Source organism: Genypterus blacodes, unplaced genomic scaffold (genome assembly GCF_046128005.1).
Source record: "Genypterus blacodes isolate CSIRO-AG114 ecotype Tasmania unplaced genomic scaffold, CSIRO-AGI_Gbla_v1 ptg000012l_1, whole genome shotgun sequence".
In the NCBI taxonomy this organism is placed as follows: domain Eukaryota; kingdom Metazoa; phylum Chordata; class Actinopteri; order Ophidiiformes; family Ophidiidae; genus Genypterus; species Genypterus blacodes.
This window is the reverse complement of record NW_027466826.1, coordinates 3,172,291-3,193,101: the sequence shown is the minus strand read 5'-3', so window position 1 is coordinate 3,193,101 and position 20,811 is coordinate 3,172,291. Positions and strand designations below refer to the sequence as shown.

The following is a 20,811-nucleotide window of genomic DNA, read 5'->3' as shown; positions in this document are numbered from 1 at the left end:
AGTTGATTTGGTGGATACCTGATATGAGGGTTGTAGGAAGACAGGGTTGTTGTCGTTGATGTCCACTATGCGCAGGAAAACTGGCAGCTCAGCTATCTTGGGAGGACTCCCGCGGTCTTGAGCTCGGATGGTAAAATTCAGCCACTGTATCTGCTCAAAATCCACCGTGCGGTTTGCGACAATTTTACCTGGAAAATTGGAACCAGAGTATAACTGTTACTGTCAGGATTCAACTGGAAGTCAAAACGCAAGTGCTGACAGTTTGGATTTAAAAGACGGATGTTGATGTTTTGTTGGTAAGCATCAAGGAGAAATTAGTCCAGAGAAATGTCTAATCAGCTAAAATAGGTGATGGATGTGGAACCATCTAGGTGTGCTATTAGATCGTACCGATGAAAGGGTCCTCCAGTTTGACGTATCCCCCTCGAGGCAGGTGGAGCAGTTCGTAGACAACCTCTCCATTGGGACCCTTATCTGGGTCTATCGCTGATACTGACAGTAGCGTAGTGCCGGGATGAGCGCCTTCTAGAATCTTTTCTGTGAAGCTTTTCACTCCGCGGGGCCGGAAGACGGGGGCGTTGTCGTTCACATCCAGCACGTTGATGGTTAGTCTTGCTGAAGAGGAGAAGGAGACGTTGAGGAGGAGAGACATACAGAGGGACAGTAGACTTGAGCGCTTGTATGTTTCATCTTTAAAATGCTCTTACCATTTGGAACGCTGACTGACTTATCAATAACGTCACTGGCGTTGTCATGGACAGACACAATGATCTCAAAGGTTGCCACCTTCTCTCTGCTGAGCGGGTTGCGAACAAACACTGCACCTAAAAATGCACAGAAAGGCATCTGATCACTCCCTCAAATGTGAAAACTTATTGATTGAACATACTGGCAAAGCAACATCATGGGTCAAAGGTTTCCTTCAGGTTCAGAGTGATATTAGCTGTGGCTGGGATCCAAGTCGTACCTGTGTGGAAATCAATCCCAAATGACTCCTGCAGGCCATCCACCGGATTGTTCCCATCGTCCCTCGCCTCCACTGAGATGATGTAATACTCCAGCCGAGGGTGGAGATCAGAGTCCTCAGCAGTCAAGGTGGCCACAACCACACCGGGGGGCGTGGACTCGTTGACGTTTATCGAGCTGAAGGGCTCCAAAAAACGCGGACGCGAGTCGTTCACATCGTCCAAAATCACCGTCAGGGTGGCTGTGCTGGACAAAGGTGGTGTGCCCCGGTCAGTTGCCATGACAACCAGCCGATAGGAGCCACGATCTTCGCGGTCGAGAGTGGTGTTGCCCACTAGGACGGCACCAGAGAGGGGGTCCACCACAAAACGATCCTGAGCCCCGCTTTCCAGTCGATAGGTCAGCCAGCCGTTAGAGCCCGAGTCAGCATCTGTGGCCGACAGCTGAGTCACCACCACACCTGGAAGAAACACACACAAACATTTTTATTACTTACTTAACATGACATCCTAAATCAGGTAAAAAAACACCACCTGCACACAATCGGTAAGACAAAAGGTGGAACACATGCACATGTACCTGTGGGACTGTTCTCAGGGAGTCGCACACTGAAAGAAGGCGGGCTAAACACAGGTGGGTTGTCATTCTGGTCCAGGATAGTCACAGTCAGCGGAACACTGCTGTTTAAACCTCCCACATCCTCCCCGACCAAAACCAGCTCCACCCGAGGCTCCAGAAACGCCTCGCGGTCCAACGTTGCCCCTTGTCTCACATATATCACACCTACAGGGAGATGCATTGATCATCAGAAATAAAGCAACCGCAATCTGAAACTGTTCTCTGTCTTTACTTGCTGGGCAGCTACTTGCGTTACCTGTATTGGCGTCCACAGTGAAGAGGTCCACCCGGGCTCCCAGCAGGTGATACTTGACCACAGCGTTGGGCCCAATGTCTTTATCGTGAGCCAGAACGGGTCCATTCAGCACTGTTACAGTACTGCCTAAAATAGGACAGAGATGAAGAGTGAGAGAAGCGGAGAAAGGAAAATGATCCTGATGCTTTTCTGAAGGATTTAATACATAAATGCTGCTGTAGACAATGTTGGGCTGTTGGAGACGAAAGGCAACAATCATGAGTGAATTGTGATGGATTATATGGAGGTACTCTACACTATCACTCAGATTCTGGGTCAAAATGATCGACTCATCCATCAACCCAATGACCTTGTAGATAAATACATTTTAAGTGATCAGAAACACTTAACCAATGCTCATTTGGAAAGCTGTCAATCCTTTAGAAGTCTAAGAGAGAAAGCTGGAGCGCCCACCTGCTTCAGAGTTCTCAGTGATCTCCGCCCTGTAGCTGGTCCTGGTAAAAATAGGCCTGTTGTCATTCTCGTCCAAAATGGTGATCACCAAAAGCTCTGAATCCTGGTGATGAAGCAGACGGAGGGGGAAAACAGAGGGAGGCAGGGAAGGATGGCAGTGAAACAGAGAGGTTAACATCTCCTGTATTGGCGGAGCTGTGTTGGTGTGTTGCAAGAACATCCCTCACCATGTGTGCCGTGACAATAACATTTCATTGCTGTCATGGTAAAATCTTCCCACTCTATGTTTATTGGTTCTTGTGTTTACTTCAATGACAGATGGTTATTTTTAGAAATATATGTGCCTCTCCTGGTGAAAGCCTGCAGAACAGTATTTCAAGCTGGAGCGGCTTTTCAAGATACACCTGTTGCTGCAAAAGCAAAGGGAATCCTGTCACCTCATAATTAAGGAGCAGGGGATTTACTTCACTTCACACATTCCACAATCTGTTCTTTCGGTTTAGTTGGAAATCCATACATAGAAAGATAATGATCACTGTGTGTCATCTGATGCAATATGATAGTGACATAATATTCAATTTGTTCTGAATTCCCCAATGGGAAAAAAAAACAAAACAATAACATTACACGGATGATTTCGGCTGTGATATGTGATTCTGTCTGTGGTCAGTTGGAGCAGTTTGGTGTGTGTGTGTGGATGTGGGATGGGGCGAGTGGCATTACCCTGCGGGCGATGCGCGGGTTCTCTGGGTTGTCTTTGACAGTGATGGTGAGTCGGTACTCTGGCACTCGCTCTCTGTCCAGCGGCCTGTTCACCTGCACCACTCCGGTCTGAGGAACAGAAACGGACAAAAGCGAAGGCCGGATGTTTGAATACATACAACCACTGCTTTCTAATGCCGTTAACCCTTTAAGTCTCATTTGTCCCTTTTCACTTCTCCTCTCTCTCTAAGGCAGTCACAGTACTGTGATACTAGATTGTGTCTTTCTCCAAGACACGACACTGCAATATTTTACACCCTGTATATTCATTTCACGGTCCCATGGATACAGCATATTTACATTTATAGGTCGATCTGTCTGTGTCAGGAATGTGGAGGACAGGAGGGAAAGTGGTTCTCTCCTGTGTTGGTTGGCGCCCCTGTTTTTGAAGCAGACTGACTGGCAGGAGAGAGTGCCTTCTGCCTGACAGCGGGTGGCATGGGTGAGCGACCTTTAAGCACCTTATGGAGGTGGAGAGGGATTGGTTCCTCCCGCTGTGCCATCTGGCCGACCTGTCCTGAGTTTGGTTAAATGGCTCGGGACAGGTTCAGATGTGTTTACGCACCGAGTCACGGAGAGCTGACTTCTCCTTAATGTGTTACAATCTGGTTGTTTTCGTTATGTTCAAAGATGTTTTAGATGTGTGTGCAATATTTTCATTGTTCTCTGTGCCAGATTGCACGGGAGTATTTAACTTCTATCTGCTCTGCTGTTGCAATGACTCAATTTCATCACCGGTGACATTAAGATTTCATCACGCTTAACTTCACAAAAATGTTCCAACGTGTCATTTAGCACATCTCCTCTCTTACGGTGTCATTGATGTAGAAGGCTCCACCCTGGTTGCCAGCGGTGATGTTGAACGTGAGAAGTGCGTTGTATCCACTGTCTGCATCTCGCGCTTTGACCCGGGCCACAAAAGTGTGTATGGAAGCCCCTTCACTCACACTTGTGTTAAAAGGCAGGTTCAGGACAACTGGGTCATTGTCATTTATGTCGAGGACAATAATCCCGACTACCACCTGAGGGAAACATAAACAATGACTGGATCAAAAACAGGCACACTGATACAAAATGTCCAATACAAAAGAGAGAGATCCAATCATTGACTGAGCGAGTGTGTGTGTGTGTGTGTGTGTGTGTGTGTGTGTGTGTGTGTGTGTGTGTGTGTGTGTGTGGTGCTAGAGGCTCACCGAGCTGCTTCGAGATGGGTTGCCCAAGTCTCGAGCCGTGACGGTGATGTTGTAGAAGGCTGTGGTCTCTCTGTCCAGCTCCACGTCCTTCCTCACCCGCAGCTCACCCTCCACGGGAGAAATCATGAACTCATCTAACAAAGCAAGATTGAGGGAAAGTGTCACATGGTGCATCATCATCACCTCTCCCAGACCCTCTGGTTAGTCCCCAAAAAAGATGCAGTACTAACTCTGCGGATCTCCAGCGGTGATTTTGTACTCTACTTTGCCGTTGAGCCCCGAGTCTTCATCCGTGGCTTTAAGAGTCCAGACCCGGGGTCCTGGCTGGCCCTCCGTCACCTCGAATGGTCCCTCGTAGCTTTTTGGAAAAGTAGGTGTCACATCGTTCACATCTAAAACATTCACCAGCACCTACAGGGAAATGTCAGATAAAGAGGATACTGTGATCTGCATGAAAATCAAACCATCCTAATAGATCAAACTGTAAAACTTATTTCCCACATTCTTTTGAATATGACATCCACATATGTTTAGTTTGATTCCAGGAACTAACACAATCTATTCTTTTATTCATCAAGTCGTGACACCTAAATGAGAGCCATGATTTTCTGACACTCCAATACCCATCACAGGACTTTCCTCAGCATGGGAAGTGTTAAGGTGGTGTATTTGAATTTAGATGGGGTGGTATTGTAGGGTCTGGTGGACCCTTAGAACCAGGATATACAAAGGTGTAGAGTGGTGGAAAAATGAGAAGCATCACTCCTGGAGTGGTTTTGTTCTAGAGCCCAGTTTTTTTACTGGCGGGATCGCATAAAAAAGTTCAAAAAACAAAGTGGCAGACATGTCAAATGATGCTTTTCCATCCCAAATGTAAACCCTTGATCCTGTCAAACCCATTACCCAGGGAAGGGGGGCTGCAAACCAATGAAACAAACTCACCAACACATTTTCAAATTACCCTCAACAATGTTAACAACAAATATTGAACAATGTACAATAACACATTTTTAATGACTGATGAAGATTAAAGTCACTACATAAAAAAACTTACATAACGAGTGAAAGCCAAACTTAAAGAGATTCCCATTACATCCTCTCCCCTATGTCTCTGATCACTTGGTACAATCTAACAAGCTAATGAACAGCTGATGGAGTACAGGTGGTAGCAAATCAGCATTTGAACACACGCCAAACAACTCAGAGAGTGTTAGTAGGGTTTCCAAAATAAATCAAGTACCAAAATAACACATTCCTGAATTAGTTAAATATGCAGTATATAACTTAAAAAAAACCCTGAAATCTTTTAATCTTTTCAACTAATGTGAGGGGAATGCTTCACAGAGGGATCACATTTTATATTTCTTGAGAAAAATTCAGGGATTTCGAAGAACTAAGTGAATCAGAATCATGTAATCATTTCAGGCCATGTGCACGAATAGGTTGGATGAAATATATGGAGTGTGTATTATGTTAAATAAAAATGTATTATTACTGTTGTGCTTGATGTCAAGCGAAGACCAGGAATTGGACACTGGTCCGTCGCTGTGACAACCAGCGAGTAGTGTCCATTGCTGATCTCGAAGTCAAGCTCCTTCACAGCGGTAATCCTCCCCTAAACATGCAAACACACACAAAAGGGTAAATGTGTCATTAGGACAGTGTGATCATTTGTTGCACTTGTTTGTAGCACTGCAGTACAGAGGTTCCAATGTCTTACAGTGATTTGGTTGATACGAAAGGTCTGGATCAGGTTGCCCTGAGTGATGGCATATCGCAGGGTGCCGTTCAGGTCCTCGTCTGGGTCGATGGCTGTTACTGTAGCAATCGTGGCACCCACTGTGTCTGGCCCCTCGCTCAGCTCGGTGACATAGCCCTCCTCTGGAAACTCTGGGGCATTGTCATTCTCGTCCACAATATGCACGTAGATGGTGGTTGTGGCCTGTGGCGAAGGGAAAAACATAGAAACCGTCATTTAATCCTCTTTACTGATTGTAACGATGAATGATTCTGCAGTGATTCATCATTATCATAAAAAAAAGCACACATTGGAATCTATTTGAAAGCCAAAACAAACAAAATCACATCATCACGATACTGTAGTCATTTAATTTAACATTTAGTTAATATTGTACTTAATTACAATGTGCTTCCCCTTCACATTGCTTCAAGTAAAAGTTCACAGGAGTTCTTGTTTTCAATGATGGTGGAGTGAGTGCAGAGAGAGAGAGAGAGAGAGAGAGAGAGTTGACAGATGGGGGAGGTTCACATGTATCACGTTGCCTTCGCGCTGCAAACAAAAGTCAAGTTGCTAGCAGAGAGACTGTCAAAGCGAGAGAAGAGAGCCTCCATATGCGCCAAAGCAACGCTGAGAGAAAGTGCAGTGTAAACAACTAATTCCGGCCGGCGTTACATTTTTGTTTGTTTATTGGGGTTTTTTTTAACGTTCAAATCGCTGTTGAGCAGATTGATAGAGAGCCATGCCGTTGGAATTACCCTGTCAGAGTCCACGTTTTGGAGTGCAGCGCTTCTTTTGGCTCCTCTCTGCGGTGGTTTACATGAATGGAGGTAAGACAGAAAAGTGTCCGGGCGTGCGGCAGCTTGTTTGGGTTGTTTTTCAGCAACAAACCCAGCTTTTGGTTTTTCTCACAAAAAAACCCCCCGCAATTATCCATCCAATTTCTGTGATAATACATCTTAATGTGACTTAGAGCGTCTCTGCGGTCCTACATTATAGATTACTTAACCGTTGTTACAGCACTTTATTTATTGTGTGTCCTTTAATGTTGCCGTTTTCATGGTCGCAGAGTTTTATTGACAACTTCAAGCAACTGTAAACTGTGTTTTTCTTCAAAGCTTCTGCATGTTGTTGTTTGAGACGGAACATCTGGTGTAAAGCTGCGTTCAAAGCCCCACCCATGGAACGTAGTAAAGTGTAAATCCACCGTAATTCAGCCCTTATAACAGAGGAGGGCAGTGATAACTTTATGTCAGAAAATGTGGAAATGCTATCCGGTGTTAATTTGCATCAGCTGCTTTGACTTTGCAGGTACTTTTGGCACTGCTCGGTGTTTGGGGTGGAGGGAAGAAAAAGCAGCTGTTGCCTCTCACTTCAAACGCCACTGAAGCCTTGCAGAGGTTATCAGCGCTCAGCTTTGGGATTTGGTCTATTTAGATAAGCGGGTCCGATAAGCTCCTTACCAAATGATTTTTTTTGGGTCCACTTCTTCTGCAAACAACAAAGCTTAAACCCAAAGTCGTGGTGCGTTTACAGTTGAAATATTCAAAGGGGATCGATTAAATATCAGTAAAAAAGTGTGCCAAAGTCGATTGTGGTAGCTTGAGGGCAGATGAAGTCTTATCTCCATCTCTGGTTGTAACTGTATACAGCGCCTGCCACTATTTATATATTTACAATCTTCCCAAATTTACACAGCAGGATATGTGAAGTGTGTTTTTGTAGTAAAAAGAAGCGTCCAATAAAAGACTTAACAGGTCTGGGGCTGTAATTTCAGCAGCCCACAGAGCCCAGTGCTCATGTAATGTCTTTGTCTGGAAGTTTCCTTCCTCTCAGGCTGTGATGAAAACATCTGTTTGTGTCACTGGCTAGTGGGGTTTTTCTTTTTTTTAAAGGGCTGCTCCAGTTTCTCCTCCACAAAACTTGAGATTAAGAGCAAGATAATCAGTGCCTCTCTTCCTCCCTTTCTAGGCAGCCATTTAACTCCCTGTTGAGGACAATGGTCCAGTCAAAAAGTGGTCAATACATTGGATATTTGTGCCTCTCTTAGCTACTTTCGTCTCCTGTTGGGTCAGGCTCAGCATCGATCCAGAGTTTAAAATGGATAAATCATTGCTTGGGCTTGCGGGTTAAAACGCGTCAATGTATGTTATGCCACACAAAAGAACAGCCTTGGCAGGATCAGATTCAGCTTTGGTAGCTGATACCCAGTGATCAGATGGTTACTATGCAGTCAGCACAACCTGAACATGAATAACCTAAACAACAGTGCCCTTCATACTACTTGGTACAGTTTTGTGTCTCTTTCCCAAACATTCCAAGGATATGACATTGACCAATCTTGACTCTGGCCCTACCGATAACAGCCATAGCATTGACGGTACCCTGGTCATTGAAGATCTATCTTGTAATTCTAATAACAGCAAACAAGGGAACTAGACAGCTGTCCAATTGAAAAGATAAAAATGGAATAGATCATGTAATACTTCCTTTGTGTAAAATGGCATATTAATATTTGCTAACACTGCTATGACATTTGATTGTATTGTTGTTGCAGTGAAATGGAGAACTGATGTTGTACAAGGCTGGTATTACGCAAGCACTGAGAACGAAATTAGAGAAGTAAAGAAGAAGAAGCAGCCGTGTGAAAAGTGGCACTATAAGCATCAAATCATGCAAACAACAAATAAAAAAGTCTGAAGTTAGCCACTCAGCAAATCGTGAAACATGGGGGATCTGTTAGTGCCTCTTAGCGTGACCCCAATCATTCACTTGCAACAACTTCCTTTCCTGGCTAACAAGGTACTGAAAGATTTTAACACTTCCTGGTTTTGAAATATCAGTGTTGTGTACTTATGTGTCTGAAACTCACTTTCTGTGTGTGCAGAGGGGCTAATCAGGGATCCCCCTGCTGGTTTCATTTACACCCTGTAATGGGTTGGCTAATCAGTAGAGTATACACTAATAGAGGTGGGGGTGGGGTGGGGGGAGTGTGGTACTTGCATTTGTACAAACACACTCGTAGAAGTGATGCATGTGAATGAAGGCCCTGATTTACCTGTAGGGTCTGATCAGTCGCCCCTAATGTTTCAGCAGCTCCTGAATCAGAGCGATGGAGGAACGTATCCAGTAGATTTGCAGAGTAAATGTCTACAAGGATAATTTTAGGGTAAAGATGTTTCGTTTATTGAGGCAGACTATGCTGCAACACTGAATGTAGAAAGCTGTCAGAGGCAACATGGCCTAAACAGGTGGCATTCAGGGCCCTCAAAACAAAAGAGGGTCTGTATCTGGGCCCTGAGGGCTATCAGGGTCCTGAGAACAGATCTATCTATAATAGAGCTGGGACGCAGATGTCTCATGTACACAAGTGAAGTAGTGTTTTTCCCAGGCACAGGGCAAAGCCTCATAATGTTTGGACCTGCTTGGAGCCACATCAAGAGGGTTCATATGGTGATACAGCAACCACCTGGCACCCAAATATGCTAACATGAATGATATCCACTCTTGCCTGCTCTTCTCTGGGAGCTATGTCTAAATTTTGCCTGACAAGTGTGAGTGTCACCCAGCTGATAACTAGGTCAGACGCTCCATCTCCACGACTTCAGGGCCGTAAGCACACAAGAAACACATTGAGCTTGTTTGAGAACAAAAGATATAATGTCTATAGCCAGAAGTCTCTGCGAAACCAAATGATGGAAGAAAATCCATCTCAATTGATTTAAATAGAAGTGGCCAGGGAGGAGCTGTCACTGTGAAAGGAGGGCAGGGAGGCGGTCAGGGCGGGTGTGAAACAAGAGAGGAGACGGGCTTCACCTCCTATTGTCTCCCCCCCCCCCCCCCCCCCCCCCCCCCCCCCCCCCCCCCACTGGCAGGAACAGCCTCAGGAGGCAAGAGTTTCACTTTAATCACCCTCCCTGGTTTTCCTATTGCTCTTCCGGACACACAATAGCCAGCGCAAGGTTCTGTCACACACACACACACACAGGAACACAAACACAGACCCCACACACTAAACCTCACACATACAGGATACACACAGACTGTACATGATCCACACGCAAAGGTCGCTGGCTGGTCAGCTACTGTATTTCCGATCCAAATGCGTGCAAATCAAGCACTTAACGCTGGCACTGACATTTAAACTGAAACAAATCTGGCGGACACCATCCTGTTCTCTCACGCCGTGTCCGCTGACACAAGAGGAAAATAATAATGCACTGGAAATATCCCACAGTAATCAAAACCAATCAAGCCACAACACCTAAACTTTGTGTATTGAGTCCTAAACACTTTGTAATGCACCGAGTTTAACGCCAGAGTTAGTATAGCTGATCTACGCAGTGATGGAGTCTCATGAAAGAATTCCATAATTAAGTGATTTGGTCAAGTGCAACTGACCAGAACAAATTCAATGTTGCAGCAGTAATTTTTACAATTTACTACCCGATTGTTCTCTTTGTACGCAATTATCTCCGGTAGCGGTATTTGCTGATCAATCGTGGAGGCTTTAAACTTTGTAGCGTGCTGAAACTTTGATGCAATAAAGGATGTCTTAGCAAAACAGGAGGGGGGAAATAACACCTGCTTTAACATCAGCGAATCTGGCTGCAGCAGGAGGTGAAACTTGCTCGAAGGGTTTCAGGTCGCTGAAGGCGGCGGCGGCGGCAGGGTGGCAGTTTCAGCCCCCAGTGTGACTCAAGCAGCAGCAGCAGCAGCGGGATGTGTGTTCGCGTGCCAGGACAACTCAGGAAGGAAGACCACTCCTCAATCCTGGCTCGGGCCACTATCCTCCCCCCTTAAACTCCCAAGACACACACTTAAAATCTCTGAGCCATCGCACCACCATGTTGATACAAACTGGCCTGCATACACACTTACTCATATATTCCTCTGGTTATACACAATGGAAGGTAATGATCTATGTTAAAAGGGAAAGGGACTGAGTTGTTCTCTTGTGTTACTCGCTGGATAATGGGGTCATTATGCACGATGATGATGCACCGGGCCTGTGTTTTGTGGGTTGTACGCACTGTCGCCCCTTGTTTTTCCCTCAGTGAGGTTTAGTGAATAGCTTTGAACAGCTTAGCCTGAGGGTTTGTGTTGGTTGATCATTATGTCTTCATGCGTTTTCTGTGGGTGATGGTTTCTCAAGTTACATACCTGTGAAATATGGAATGCACCAGTGTTGTTTCTAGGTTGGCAAGAGAACTCATCCTTATCTTCATATAGCAACATATATATTCATGGGTGCATCTATGTACAGAACAGGATGTGGTTAGAGGCGGAGTGTGTTGGTGTTCTTTTCCGTGTCACGTTCATTTCAGTTGTGTGCAGAGGTGTGTGTAGGACACGATAGAGGGCTACTTCATGGCTTTTACAGTGAAGTTACTGACAGCACACACACAAATACACAGTAAAGGATGACAAAGAATTTGAGTTTGTTTGGAGCAGGGACTTTAAGCACTTTGCAACTCAACTCACATGTCAAACATGTCAAAATGTTGACTCGCAAAAGCTTATCTTCCTCTTTCCCTGTCCTCTCTCTGTCCCTGACGCTTGAAAGTTGAGGCTAGAGAGTGAATATTTGCACGGCAAACAGATAGAGACACCGGATCCTGTGTACTGCCCCGTCTCTCCTGCTCCCTCTCTCTCTCTTTCTGTGAGAAGGATGCAGTTTAACTCCCAGTGGAGGTCAGACTATTTATTTTAGCCAGTAGACTACGTACTACCTCTAACCACAGTCTGAATACATAGAACAGGAAACCAAATGTAACCAATCCCAGAATGTACAAAACCAGGAAGCGTTTTGAGTGTTTAGAAATAGAACATGGAAAGATTCTTTCAGTTTGGCAACATCTTCAGATCTGAGCTCAGATTGTGATTGTGTTTGTGTTGTGATTTGTGTTTGGTATTAGTAATACCAAACAGATACCACGCCCCACTGAATTCCACATACCAAAGGATTTGAATAGAGCTGAGATTTATGCACTGTGAATCGGGACTGAAACCGAGTGTATTTAGGAATTTTGGAACTCGCTTGCACCATGAAGTTGGTATCTAGAAAGTAGCAATCACTGCTATCAGGGATTAAACTAGGCTAACCTGTGTGCTTCTCGCACTTGGGACTGACATTGTTCCATCAGACAGAACATCCTTGCAGGCTGTACACATATCCAGCTTCTTCTATGAGCATTGACCAAAACCCTACATGGCTGTGACCCAAACATTAAGCAATACTAACTTAAAGCAGCCAAGGTGAAAGCACTGACAAAGAGGCACAACTCAGGGAACAAAAGAACCTTATAACTGTTAGAGTGTAAAGTCCTGTGACCAAGAAAGCCATATTCATCCATATTTATCTTTTCTTTCCAGCGAATGGAGACATATCTCACACACACTCCACGCTGAGTGTTGCTGCCCCTCATCTGTCAGTCACGTGCCCTGAGGGAGCGACTGCCCAACTGATGTGCACCCAGAGAGGACAAGCCCTGCATTCCACAGATGTGGTGCGACACGCCTGGCTCTTCACGCCCCACAGCGACCAGCCCTGCCACGACAAGACGGGTCCCCGCCACGCCGTCGTCGGCAGTCACGGTAGCTTGCCGCCAGGGGTGCGTTATGAATCCAAGGAGCAGAACTTCTGGGTGGTGCTGCAGAATGTGACCAGGTCCGATCAGGGTCGCTACTGCTGCATGGTTCTAGACTTCCAGGTGGAACACCAACACGGGACACTCCAGCAGAGGCTCCACAACCATGTTGTTCTCCATATTACACCAAGTAAGGACACAAGGGAATCAGCGGGTGTTTGGGGAATCAATCATGGGGACTTTTTAAGATGATAGAGCGTGTGTACAATGCTTTTATAGCATTTTCACTCCCGTGGCAAATGTGGCCTATGGTCACTCATTGTGAAATGTCAAATGTCCAAAATCTTGTGGTACAGGGCGATGTATTTAAGAAGCATTAAATATGTTCATAATTTCCAGGGAGAAATGGATCACAGGAATGCACTGTGTGGGATCAGACGCCGCCTGCAGGTACGTCACATTATCCAGCCTCACAGTCATAGACCGACGGACAAGTTATCACAATTATTGAACTCACAGTCTGTCCCGCTGCATCCCCAGGCTCTGTGCCAGTTGCCTTGGCTGTGTCGGCCTGCATCATGGCTCTGCTCTCCATGCCTCTCATCCTGATGCTTGTGTACAAACAGAGGCAGAACGCCCACTCCAGCAGACGTACGTATGACTAACTATAAATGTCCCTCGCTGGGTTGCCCTTAGTGATCTGGCCAGGACAGATTTCCTGTCACTAAAGTGGACAAACGGGATGTATTTCACACGGTGGGAAACACATTCACACTGTATCTGCAGGGTTCCGCTCCATTTCAGATCACTCACAATGGTCCATTTCCCTTTCCTCCCCCACAGGTGGACATGAACTGGTCAGGATGGACAGGTGAGTTTTCCCACAGTCTGTCGCACAGCTGGTCTCACAGGCCACGTCACTTAGACAGCTGCTGTTCAGCATGCCACAACTGAAAAAAGAGACTCTGATGTGTATTATGTTTGGTTTCAGCTGAGTAATCAAACTGGACAATACATACTTTAACTTTATGGGTTGTTCTTGTACATTTTTGTATGTTTCGAGTGATTAATTAATGCTTTAACAATTTAGTGGCACACATTTATACAACTTTTTGCTCATCCGTTTTTGTCGCTCTTGTGTGTCTTAGTGAGGCTCAGGGCCATGAGAACCCTTCGTTCCATGGGGCATCACCTAAGACCAAGACCCGCACCGTTTCTCAGATCATGACCAGACAGTCCTCCGACTCAGGTCGGCACCTGATGTCTGAGCCGGGAACTCCTCTATCTCCGCAAGGACATGGGGACGTGTTTTTCCCAATACATGGTAAGACACACACACACATGTAACAGAGGGACACAGGGTCACTGGCAGATTAGTTTGCTAGTGTTACACAACCTTGTATCTGTCTGTGTTTTATCTCATCTCTCCCTCTCCGTCTACTCGGTTTACAAACTGGGCTGCAATTTAAAATGTCTTCACACGTCTAGACACAGGGCAGGACACAGAAGCCATCTAGCAACACAATGCTCACTACACAGGATGAGAAGCTCTGCTCAGGATAGGAAACAGGATGATCTGAAACACTTTGTTCAGCTAGCGCACCGCAGCCACTCTTAAACCCTACACAGCTCAACAACAAAAGACTAAGAAGGCTCACTATGAGTAATCCTCTCATGCAGGGCTTTGCCTGCAAACCGCTACAGTGGGTTAATTTCACTTCTAGAGTGCGTGTGTTTACCCATTGTTACCAAATAGATTTTACAACCATATAACAGGGTTTTCACAATCACAGTATTTGTGAATACCGTCATCAGAAAGTTATACAGAAGCACAGTGTTGTGTTTGTGTATTGCACAAGGGCCCAGTTCTGGTAATGCCTCTTGCTAAATGTACACCAAGTATGAAAAAGGACTGTTGCAATTTTGTGTGCTTTTGCTAAGGATCATGAAACATCCTGTATCTGGTGGAAGCGGAAATGCTCACACGCACGTACTAAAGCGCACGCACGCCCGCATGCAGAACAGCTGGGCCAGGTCTGAGGTGACTCGAAAAAATACTAAGTGTAGGAAATTTAATTTCTCCCCCCTGCAGAACTGAAACCACCTGCTTATGCCGTCACCCTCACAAGTCGTGCTCTGCCTCCTGCTCATTCTCCACCCATCAGCACGCTCACTTAACACTAATGGTCTCCTCAGACCTTCTTTCAGATGCAACAGGAACTAATACGGGAGCATTAGTCACGGTGAAGGGGTTCAGCACAGAGTGTGTGTCCACCCTCTCCCAAGGCACCTGTGTAGACATTCCAGGCATACTGAGGTGGATCACCCCATTTCCTGCCAGCGCGCTCTCAGGGGGCACCGGGTAGAGGACGGGATCACACTAGAAAATCTACCCCCAAACCAGAAATCACAGATGTTTTTCCCATGAACTTTGACAGTTTACTTGGGATTTGTACAAAGTGCTGCTTGATGGCATCTCAGCCTCAAAGCTTCTTTTTTTTACGTGCGTCAGTGGAGTTTTCCTGTCAGAGCTCACTTCTGTTACGAATGTTGCGTAGAACATGAAGTGCGGTTTTGGTTTTGAGGTTTTTAAAGTCTCACTTCAGTTTTATTACCCACTGACCTTCAGCAGAGCGGAATTTAACCAGCAGCAGTTCCCTCTTATCTTTAACATGTCGTACAGCATGTCACAACTCTAGACTGATGCTGCTGTTCTTGTTCTGCTTTCTATCTGGTCTTTTGTTGAATCATATCTTATTCTGGGAAGTCTATCAGTCTATGCAGATGTGTGTATGTGGGTTTCCAATGGTGAGTAGGAGGGTGTGGAAAAGATTTTGCCGTCATCTGTATTTTGGCAGAAGCAGAAAGAATATTTTTAATCGCTCAAACCCACTAAGTTTACAAGTATCAGCACATCGACATGGAATGTGCATATTTATATAGGGATACACGTGAATACCTAATGTCAACTCTATGCTCTCGCTGACCTGCACTTCTCTCTATTCCAGACGCCATTCCTGAATCTCCCGACTTCCTGCAGGTTTAAAGGGGATTGAAGCCTTCATCATTGCTTCCACTGCTGGCCTGGAAACAGTCCTTCAATTCTCTTCCTCTTTTCTCTGCCTCCCAAGCAATGTTACCCTCACAGTTTATCTTACAATCGCCTCTGCTGGGACAGTTGTCTGTACGATGTCTGAACCACAGTGGGGAAGGGACAGATTTTTTTTTTAAATTAAAAAACAACTCATTCCATCTGCAACAACAGCTGGAGGCCAAAAGGGAACTTTTGCTTATGAACCCTTGTGTTGTGTTGTGGGGGTGGGGGGTGGGGGGTGGGGGTATGTGTGATGCTCCATCTACATGCTGACAGCAGCTCGTAGACCAACAGGTGCTCTGGTCTCTGGTGATTTCGATGCGGCCCGATGATGTGTCGTCAGTGTGTGAGGGTGGGGGTCCTGCCTGGAGCGGTGGAGGGCACGTAAAGAGCCACAAAGCACCTCATGTGGACTTACAGAGTCATTTTCATTTACGGCTCCTACTTGCTTCATACCAGAGGGGCTCAATAGTCAGAGAAGACACAATATTCTCATAGAGGTTGACTGAATCGTGTGTTTATGGCATTATGCTGCATTGTATCACTTCCACTAGGCTTTGACCAATGTTCCCTCTAAGCTGCGCGCGTGCGCAATCGCGCACTACTCGCACATTCTCAGCGCACAAGAAAATCTATGCTGCGCATAAAATAAAATTCAACATAAACTGTAAATGAATTAGACCAATAACCTTTTTTCTGTACCATTTTGCAATGTAACTCAGTGAGTGACAGGTGTCACTTACGCTACGCGACGATCGCGGACAGCACCCCAACTGTCGTCCGTCCCCCCCCCGTTGACGATCGCGGACAGCACCCCCCCCCCCCCCCTCAGATGTTGCTCACAGTGGTCCTCAGTGTGCTCAAAGAGCTTGTGTGTATGCCCAGACACATGAAAAATTAGAGGGAACATAGGCTTTGACTATGCTATTTCTTTCTTTGCTACCTCAGTAACTGTACCATACACACTCCTCCTCCTTCCTGTATGTCAGAGCCTTACAGTAGCCTTGAAAACATCCATACAGTGCAAACAAATGGTAGCAGGTGTGCAGAAAATGTATGCAGTTGTTGATACCTGCCAAAGATGCCCTACTTCAAATTTCTGGACATTCTGCTGTTTTATGTGCACTGATTTTATCGTTATGTGTATTCCAGTGTAAATTCGTACAGATATGATTGTAAATACTGTAATGAGATTGTTATCAATTTAATAAGAGTAAGCACAGAGGAAGGCATTGAAATGTAAACCAAAGACGGTGAACGGTGAACCGAAGGTGAACCGAAGATGTTGTGAAGAGAGAGGATACGGCGTGGCTGCAAATAATCATAATGGTGCAATGATGTGAAACCACTGGTGGGTTTTGTGATTTTGTGTAATAACATCTGCAAATGATGTGTAGAATGACAGCAGGACAGAGTATTGTGTATATTTTTAAGACAGATTTTCAATGCTTTCGTAAGCCAAGCCAAGGCCATTGATGCTACCAGATATATTTTGTGTGTGTGAGCGATTTAAATCAAGTCATTTGTGATTTGAGTGTGGGTGTATGTGTGTATGTATGCTTTGTCTATTTGCATGCACTGGTGTGTGTTGCAGACTTTGTGGTTCATGCTGTGAAAGCATGCTTGCGCTGTAGTTTGCTATGTAAAAATTCTTTGTTGTATTTTCTATAATAAAGCAGAGCTCTTTACACCTTTGAGCCCTGTGTCTAGTCATCGAAATCATTGCTCTTGTTCACTGGCAGGTCTCCAAAGCTATCACAACACAAGGACGTGCTGTACTTGCAGCCTAGGGAGCCATTATAGACCGAACAAGGTTGTTCCACTTGTGTGCCTCTAAGATGATGCACACAAGAGGGAGAGTGGCATTGAGGAAGGAAGATGATAAAACAATCATAGTATCTTGTTTTATGAGGGGAGACAGAGGTGGGAGGAGGAGACGCCTTGTGTTGACCATGTCTTCTTTCCAGTGCATTGCCAGACTCACAGGTCCGCCCTTTACTTCACGGAGGGCGTTGTATTGTACATCTTCTTTTCATGGTACGTTGACAAGTGAAAAAAAGGGCTCAAACACATAACGCAGCCTTTCAACACTACCGACATTTCTAAACAGGAAGTATCAACATTCAACCTCTTCCTTCTGCAAATTTGAGTTGAGGCTTTCCTGTTTACACATAAAGGTGTTACCAGTCCTTACACATCTGAGGTTCAAACCACTGCTGCATTCAGTTTGCTACGGGTCTACATCAAGCAAAAGTGTGTTAAGTAATCAATGGCTTATTTTTAATTTTGGCTTAAATCGGGCAGATAAACAATCAATAATCACTGGGGGACATCTTTCAGCAGTACAACTGACTACTAGGGGGCTCTGTAGGCAGACGGGAAGATGAATCACCCCAAATGACCCCTCCTGACACACCAACTCACTGCTGCCAAATTCAAGACACCATGAACAGAGAAGATCAGCTTTATACCCTGCATCACAAAAGGACACTTAAACAGGGACAATTCTTGTGTCAAGTCACTCGTATGTTGCCTGGTAATGGTTTTGCAAGCCTACTCGTTGGTCCATATCCTGTTGTGTGCATCTTACCGACAGAGGGGGTGCACCGTCGTCTTCCACCGTCACAGACAGCTGGTACTCTTGCTGCCGCTCGCGGTCGGGAGGGGCCGGCCGTGTCACCATCTCTCCCGTCATGCGGTCCATGCGGAATGTCAGGTCCTGATTCCCGGCGGTGATGTAGTAAAACAGCATGGCGTTGGAGCCGATGTCACGGTCAGTGGCCACCACACGGAGGACTGCTGTGCCTCCTCCCACATTCTGAAATGTGCATCGTGAAAGACATTTGAGTACAAAAGTGTGACCTCATAAGAGCGAAATTCATTGATCATATGCGTAAACTGCACAATAACTTCAGCTGCAGTTTTAGAAATTTGTATGCAAAATAATTAACAATCAAACGCTAACTCTAAGGTAGAGAATGAAAAGAACAGGGTCTCCTACCTCGCTTATGCTGACATTGTAGCCCCTCTGGCTTTCAATGACAGGTCCATTGTCATTGACGTCCAGGATATTGATGGTGAGGGAATGGTCTGCGTATCTGGGAGGTAAGCCGTTGTCTGTGGCACGCACCTGTAACGACACATGCATGCACTGGTGGGCTGGTATGTAAGCCTGAAGGTGTGCATAGATCAGGTACAACTTTTCTTTGATGCCGAGTAAAAACTTAATCGACCAAGGCAAAAATAAACAAAATAGTATTGGAAGTATAAAGTATTTCTGTTGTTCCTGTAAAGTGCTCTGAGCTACATCCATTTTAGCAGAAGTGCAATAGAAATAATGTTTCATTGATTGAGGTGCCAGTATTGTACCGTGTAGTGTATTGGGTTGTAGATGAAAATGTAATGTGAAAGGTAGTCTATAATAAAGTCTAGACAGGTAGTCACTTGTATCACGGTCATTTGATCTGTGAGGAAGATCTACAATCTTCCACCACATAGATGACTATTAAACCACCACCATTGAGCAATAGGCAATGCTGAAGAATATAACAGGTATGTGTCAAAGGGTATGTATCAAAAGCATGCATTGTGTGTTGTCTGACCTTGAGCAGGTAACGGTCAATGTTCTCTCTGTCCAGAGGAGCATTGACGTAGATCTCTCCATAGGTGTGATTCACAGTCTTGATCGCAAACACATCCTGCATGTTGCCTGCCACCAGAGTGAAATTGACCTGAGGTAGATAGAGGGAACGGGGGAATGAATATAAGATTAGCATCCCATCAGTTAAAGTTGAGAATCAAGAAGATTGATAGCTTATTTGATCCGACATCTGCTACTGACAAAAACTGAAATTAATGATAAAATAACAAAAGTCTCCATTTTTGGTGGTCTTGGGTAATATCAGCAATTAAAAAGTCCCTCCTTCATTTTGATCCTCACCAGTCCATTTAATCCTGCATCTTTGTCTCTTCCCAGCACCACGGCCACTTTCTTGCCCATTGCTGTGTTCTCTGGGATGTCCACTGAAGTATCTGAGGTGATGTCAAACTCCGGGCTGTTGTCGTTTTCATCCAGTATGGTGATGGACACCTGTTAGGAAGTGAGATCAAACAGAAGCTCCGCCGCTCAGCAGATGACTGAAATGATACTTACCTTTGGGTTGAAATAAAATAACAAATACAAGATACCTACTTCATACACTGAAATGAAGCTGAATGCATTTTATGTTGTACTTAAATACTTTCAGTGGTCAAAGTAGAGCAGAACGCCTTACCTTCTGCAGTTCCAAAGAGAGATGCAATGAACAAAACAGGAATGCCATTAGTTTTTCTATAATAGAATAATAAGACATGTGAGAAGTTGCATATGTACATTAAAAGAAAGGTGATAAAGTGATTGAACATCTGAAAGTGAAGCACCGTACCACAGTGGAGTCTTTTTTAGGTCCTCCATCATCAGCCACAACGGTCAAAGTGTACGTGTCTCCCTTCTCTCTGTCCAGCAGGCCTGTCACTGTGATACGGCCCTGAAACATCAAACACATCTCCATACTGTAGCTCCATCTCCATACAGATACACATACATGTCAGCATGCCGTATACACTGTGATCATATTGCCCGATGACCTGCCCTCACTCACTGTGATGCTGTCTATCTTGAAGAGGGCCAGAGCTGCAGGTGATGTGTCTGGATCGAAGCGGTAACTCAGCTGGTTCAAGTTGTCGGCCGACTGGGCCTGCACTTGTACCACCTCTGTTCCCGTGGCAATGTTTTCCGTCAGCGAAACTTCATATCCGGGAGAGAAGAAGGCAACCGCCTCGTCCAGCTCATTGAGCAGTGTGACGTAGACGGTGCAGAAGCCCTTGTGGAATGGCGGGGCCTGGTCTGTGGCTGAGATGTTCATCAGATAGGACGTCTTGGTCTCATAGTCCAGCTCATCCACAGTGGTTACCAGGCCTGTGCTCACGTCCACCTGGAATTTACGCTCGGAGCCAGACACCAGGGCGTAAGCAACAGCTCCACCGTCACCTGAGGGGGGTATGGTGGTGGTGATTGTTTGGAAAAGGGATCGGAGGGAGGAATAATGTCAAAACATAATGTCGGGTGATTGCAAGATACCCATCAACTGAATATTATTTAT

General features: G+C 45.4%; 2 protein-coding genes across 2 annotated transcripts in view; one reads left to right on the top strand and one right to left on the bottom strand.

The window, feature by feature from the left end:
- The window catches only part of LOC143010363 (cadherin-23-like), a 28,599-nt gene extending 8,414 nt beyond the window's left edge, over positions 1-20,185 (bottom strand). The window contains exons 1-19 of the mRNA XM_076162646.1: positions 20,095-20,185; positions 19,945-20,000; positions 19,611-19,760; positions 19,273-19,401; positions 18,672-18,800; positions 18,261-18,488; positions 5,969-6,190; positions 5,744-5,863; positions 4,479-4,659; positions 4,249-4,382; positions 3,868-4,077; positions 3,017-3,124; positions 2,294-2,396; positions 1,841-1,966; positions 1,546-1,749; positions 968-1,426; positions 708-824; positions 391-615; positions 19-188 (exon numbers count right to left, since the gene is read on the bottom strand). Coding sequence (XP_076018761.1) covers positions 19-188; positions 391-615; positions 708-824; positions 968-1,426; positions 1,546-1,749; positions 1,841-1,966; positions 2,294-2,396; positions 3,017-3,124; positions 3,868-4,077; positions 4,249-4,382; positions 4,479-4,659; positions 5,744-5,863; positions 5,969-6,190; positions 18,261-18,488; positions 18,672-18,800; positions 19,273-19,401; positions 19,611-19,760; positions 19,945-19,992 — 3,063 coding nt within the window. The 5' untranslated portion in view covers positions 19,993-20,000; positions 20,095-20,185. The remainder of the gene's footprint in view (positions 1-18; positions 189-390; positions 616-707; positions 825-967; positions 1,427-1,545; positions 1,750-1,840; positions 1,967-2,293; positions 2,397-3,016; positions 3,125-3,867; positions 4,078-4,248; positions 4,383-4,478; positions 4,660-5,743; positions 5,864-5,968; positions 6,191-18,260; positions 18,489-18,671; positions 18,801-19,272; positions 19,402-19,610; positions 19,761-19,944; positions 20,001-20,094) is intronic.
- vsir (V-set immunoregulatory receptor) lies at positions 6,551-17,367 on the top strand. The gene is made up of 7 exons (XM_076162668.1): positions 6,551-6,816; positions 12,362-12,766; positions 12,976-13,026; positions 13,117-13,227; positions 13,420-13,447; positions 13,725-13,900; positions 15,585-17,367. Exons 1-7 carry the CDS (start codon positions 6,729-6,731, stop codon positions 15,620-15,622), a joined length of 897 nt encoding a protein of 298 aa, XP_076018783.1. The 5' UTR covers positions 6,551-6,728; the 3' UTR covers positions 15,623-17,367.
- Positions 20,186-20,811: the final 626 nt, after the last annotated feature.

Coding starts and splice junctions, on each gene's coding strand:
- vsir (XM_076162668.1), top strand. CDS start 6,729: ATGCCGTTGGAATTACCCTGTCAGAGTCCACGTTTTGGAGTGCAGCGC. Junction 13,228..13,419: donor GAACGCCCACTCCAGCAGAC/GTACGTATGACT, acceptor CCTCCCCCACAG/GTGGACATGAACTGGTCAGG. Junction 13,901..15,584: donor CGTGTTTTTCCCAATACATG/GTAAGACACACA, acceptor TCTCTATTCCAG/ACGCCATTCCTGAATCTCCC.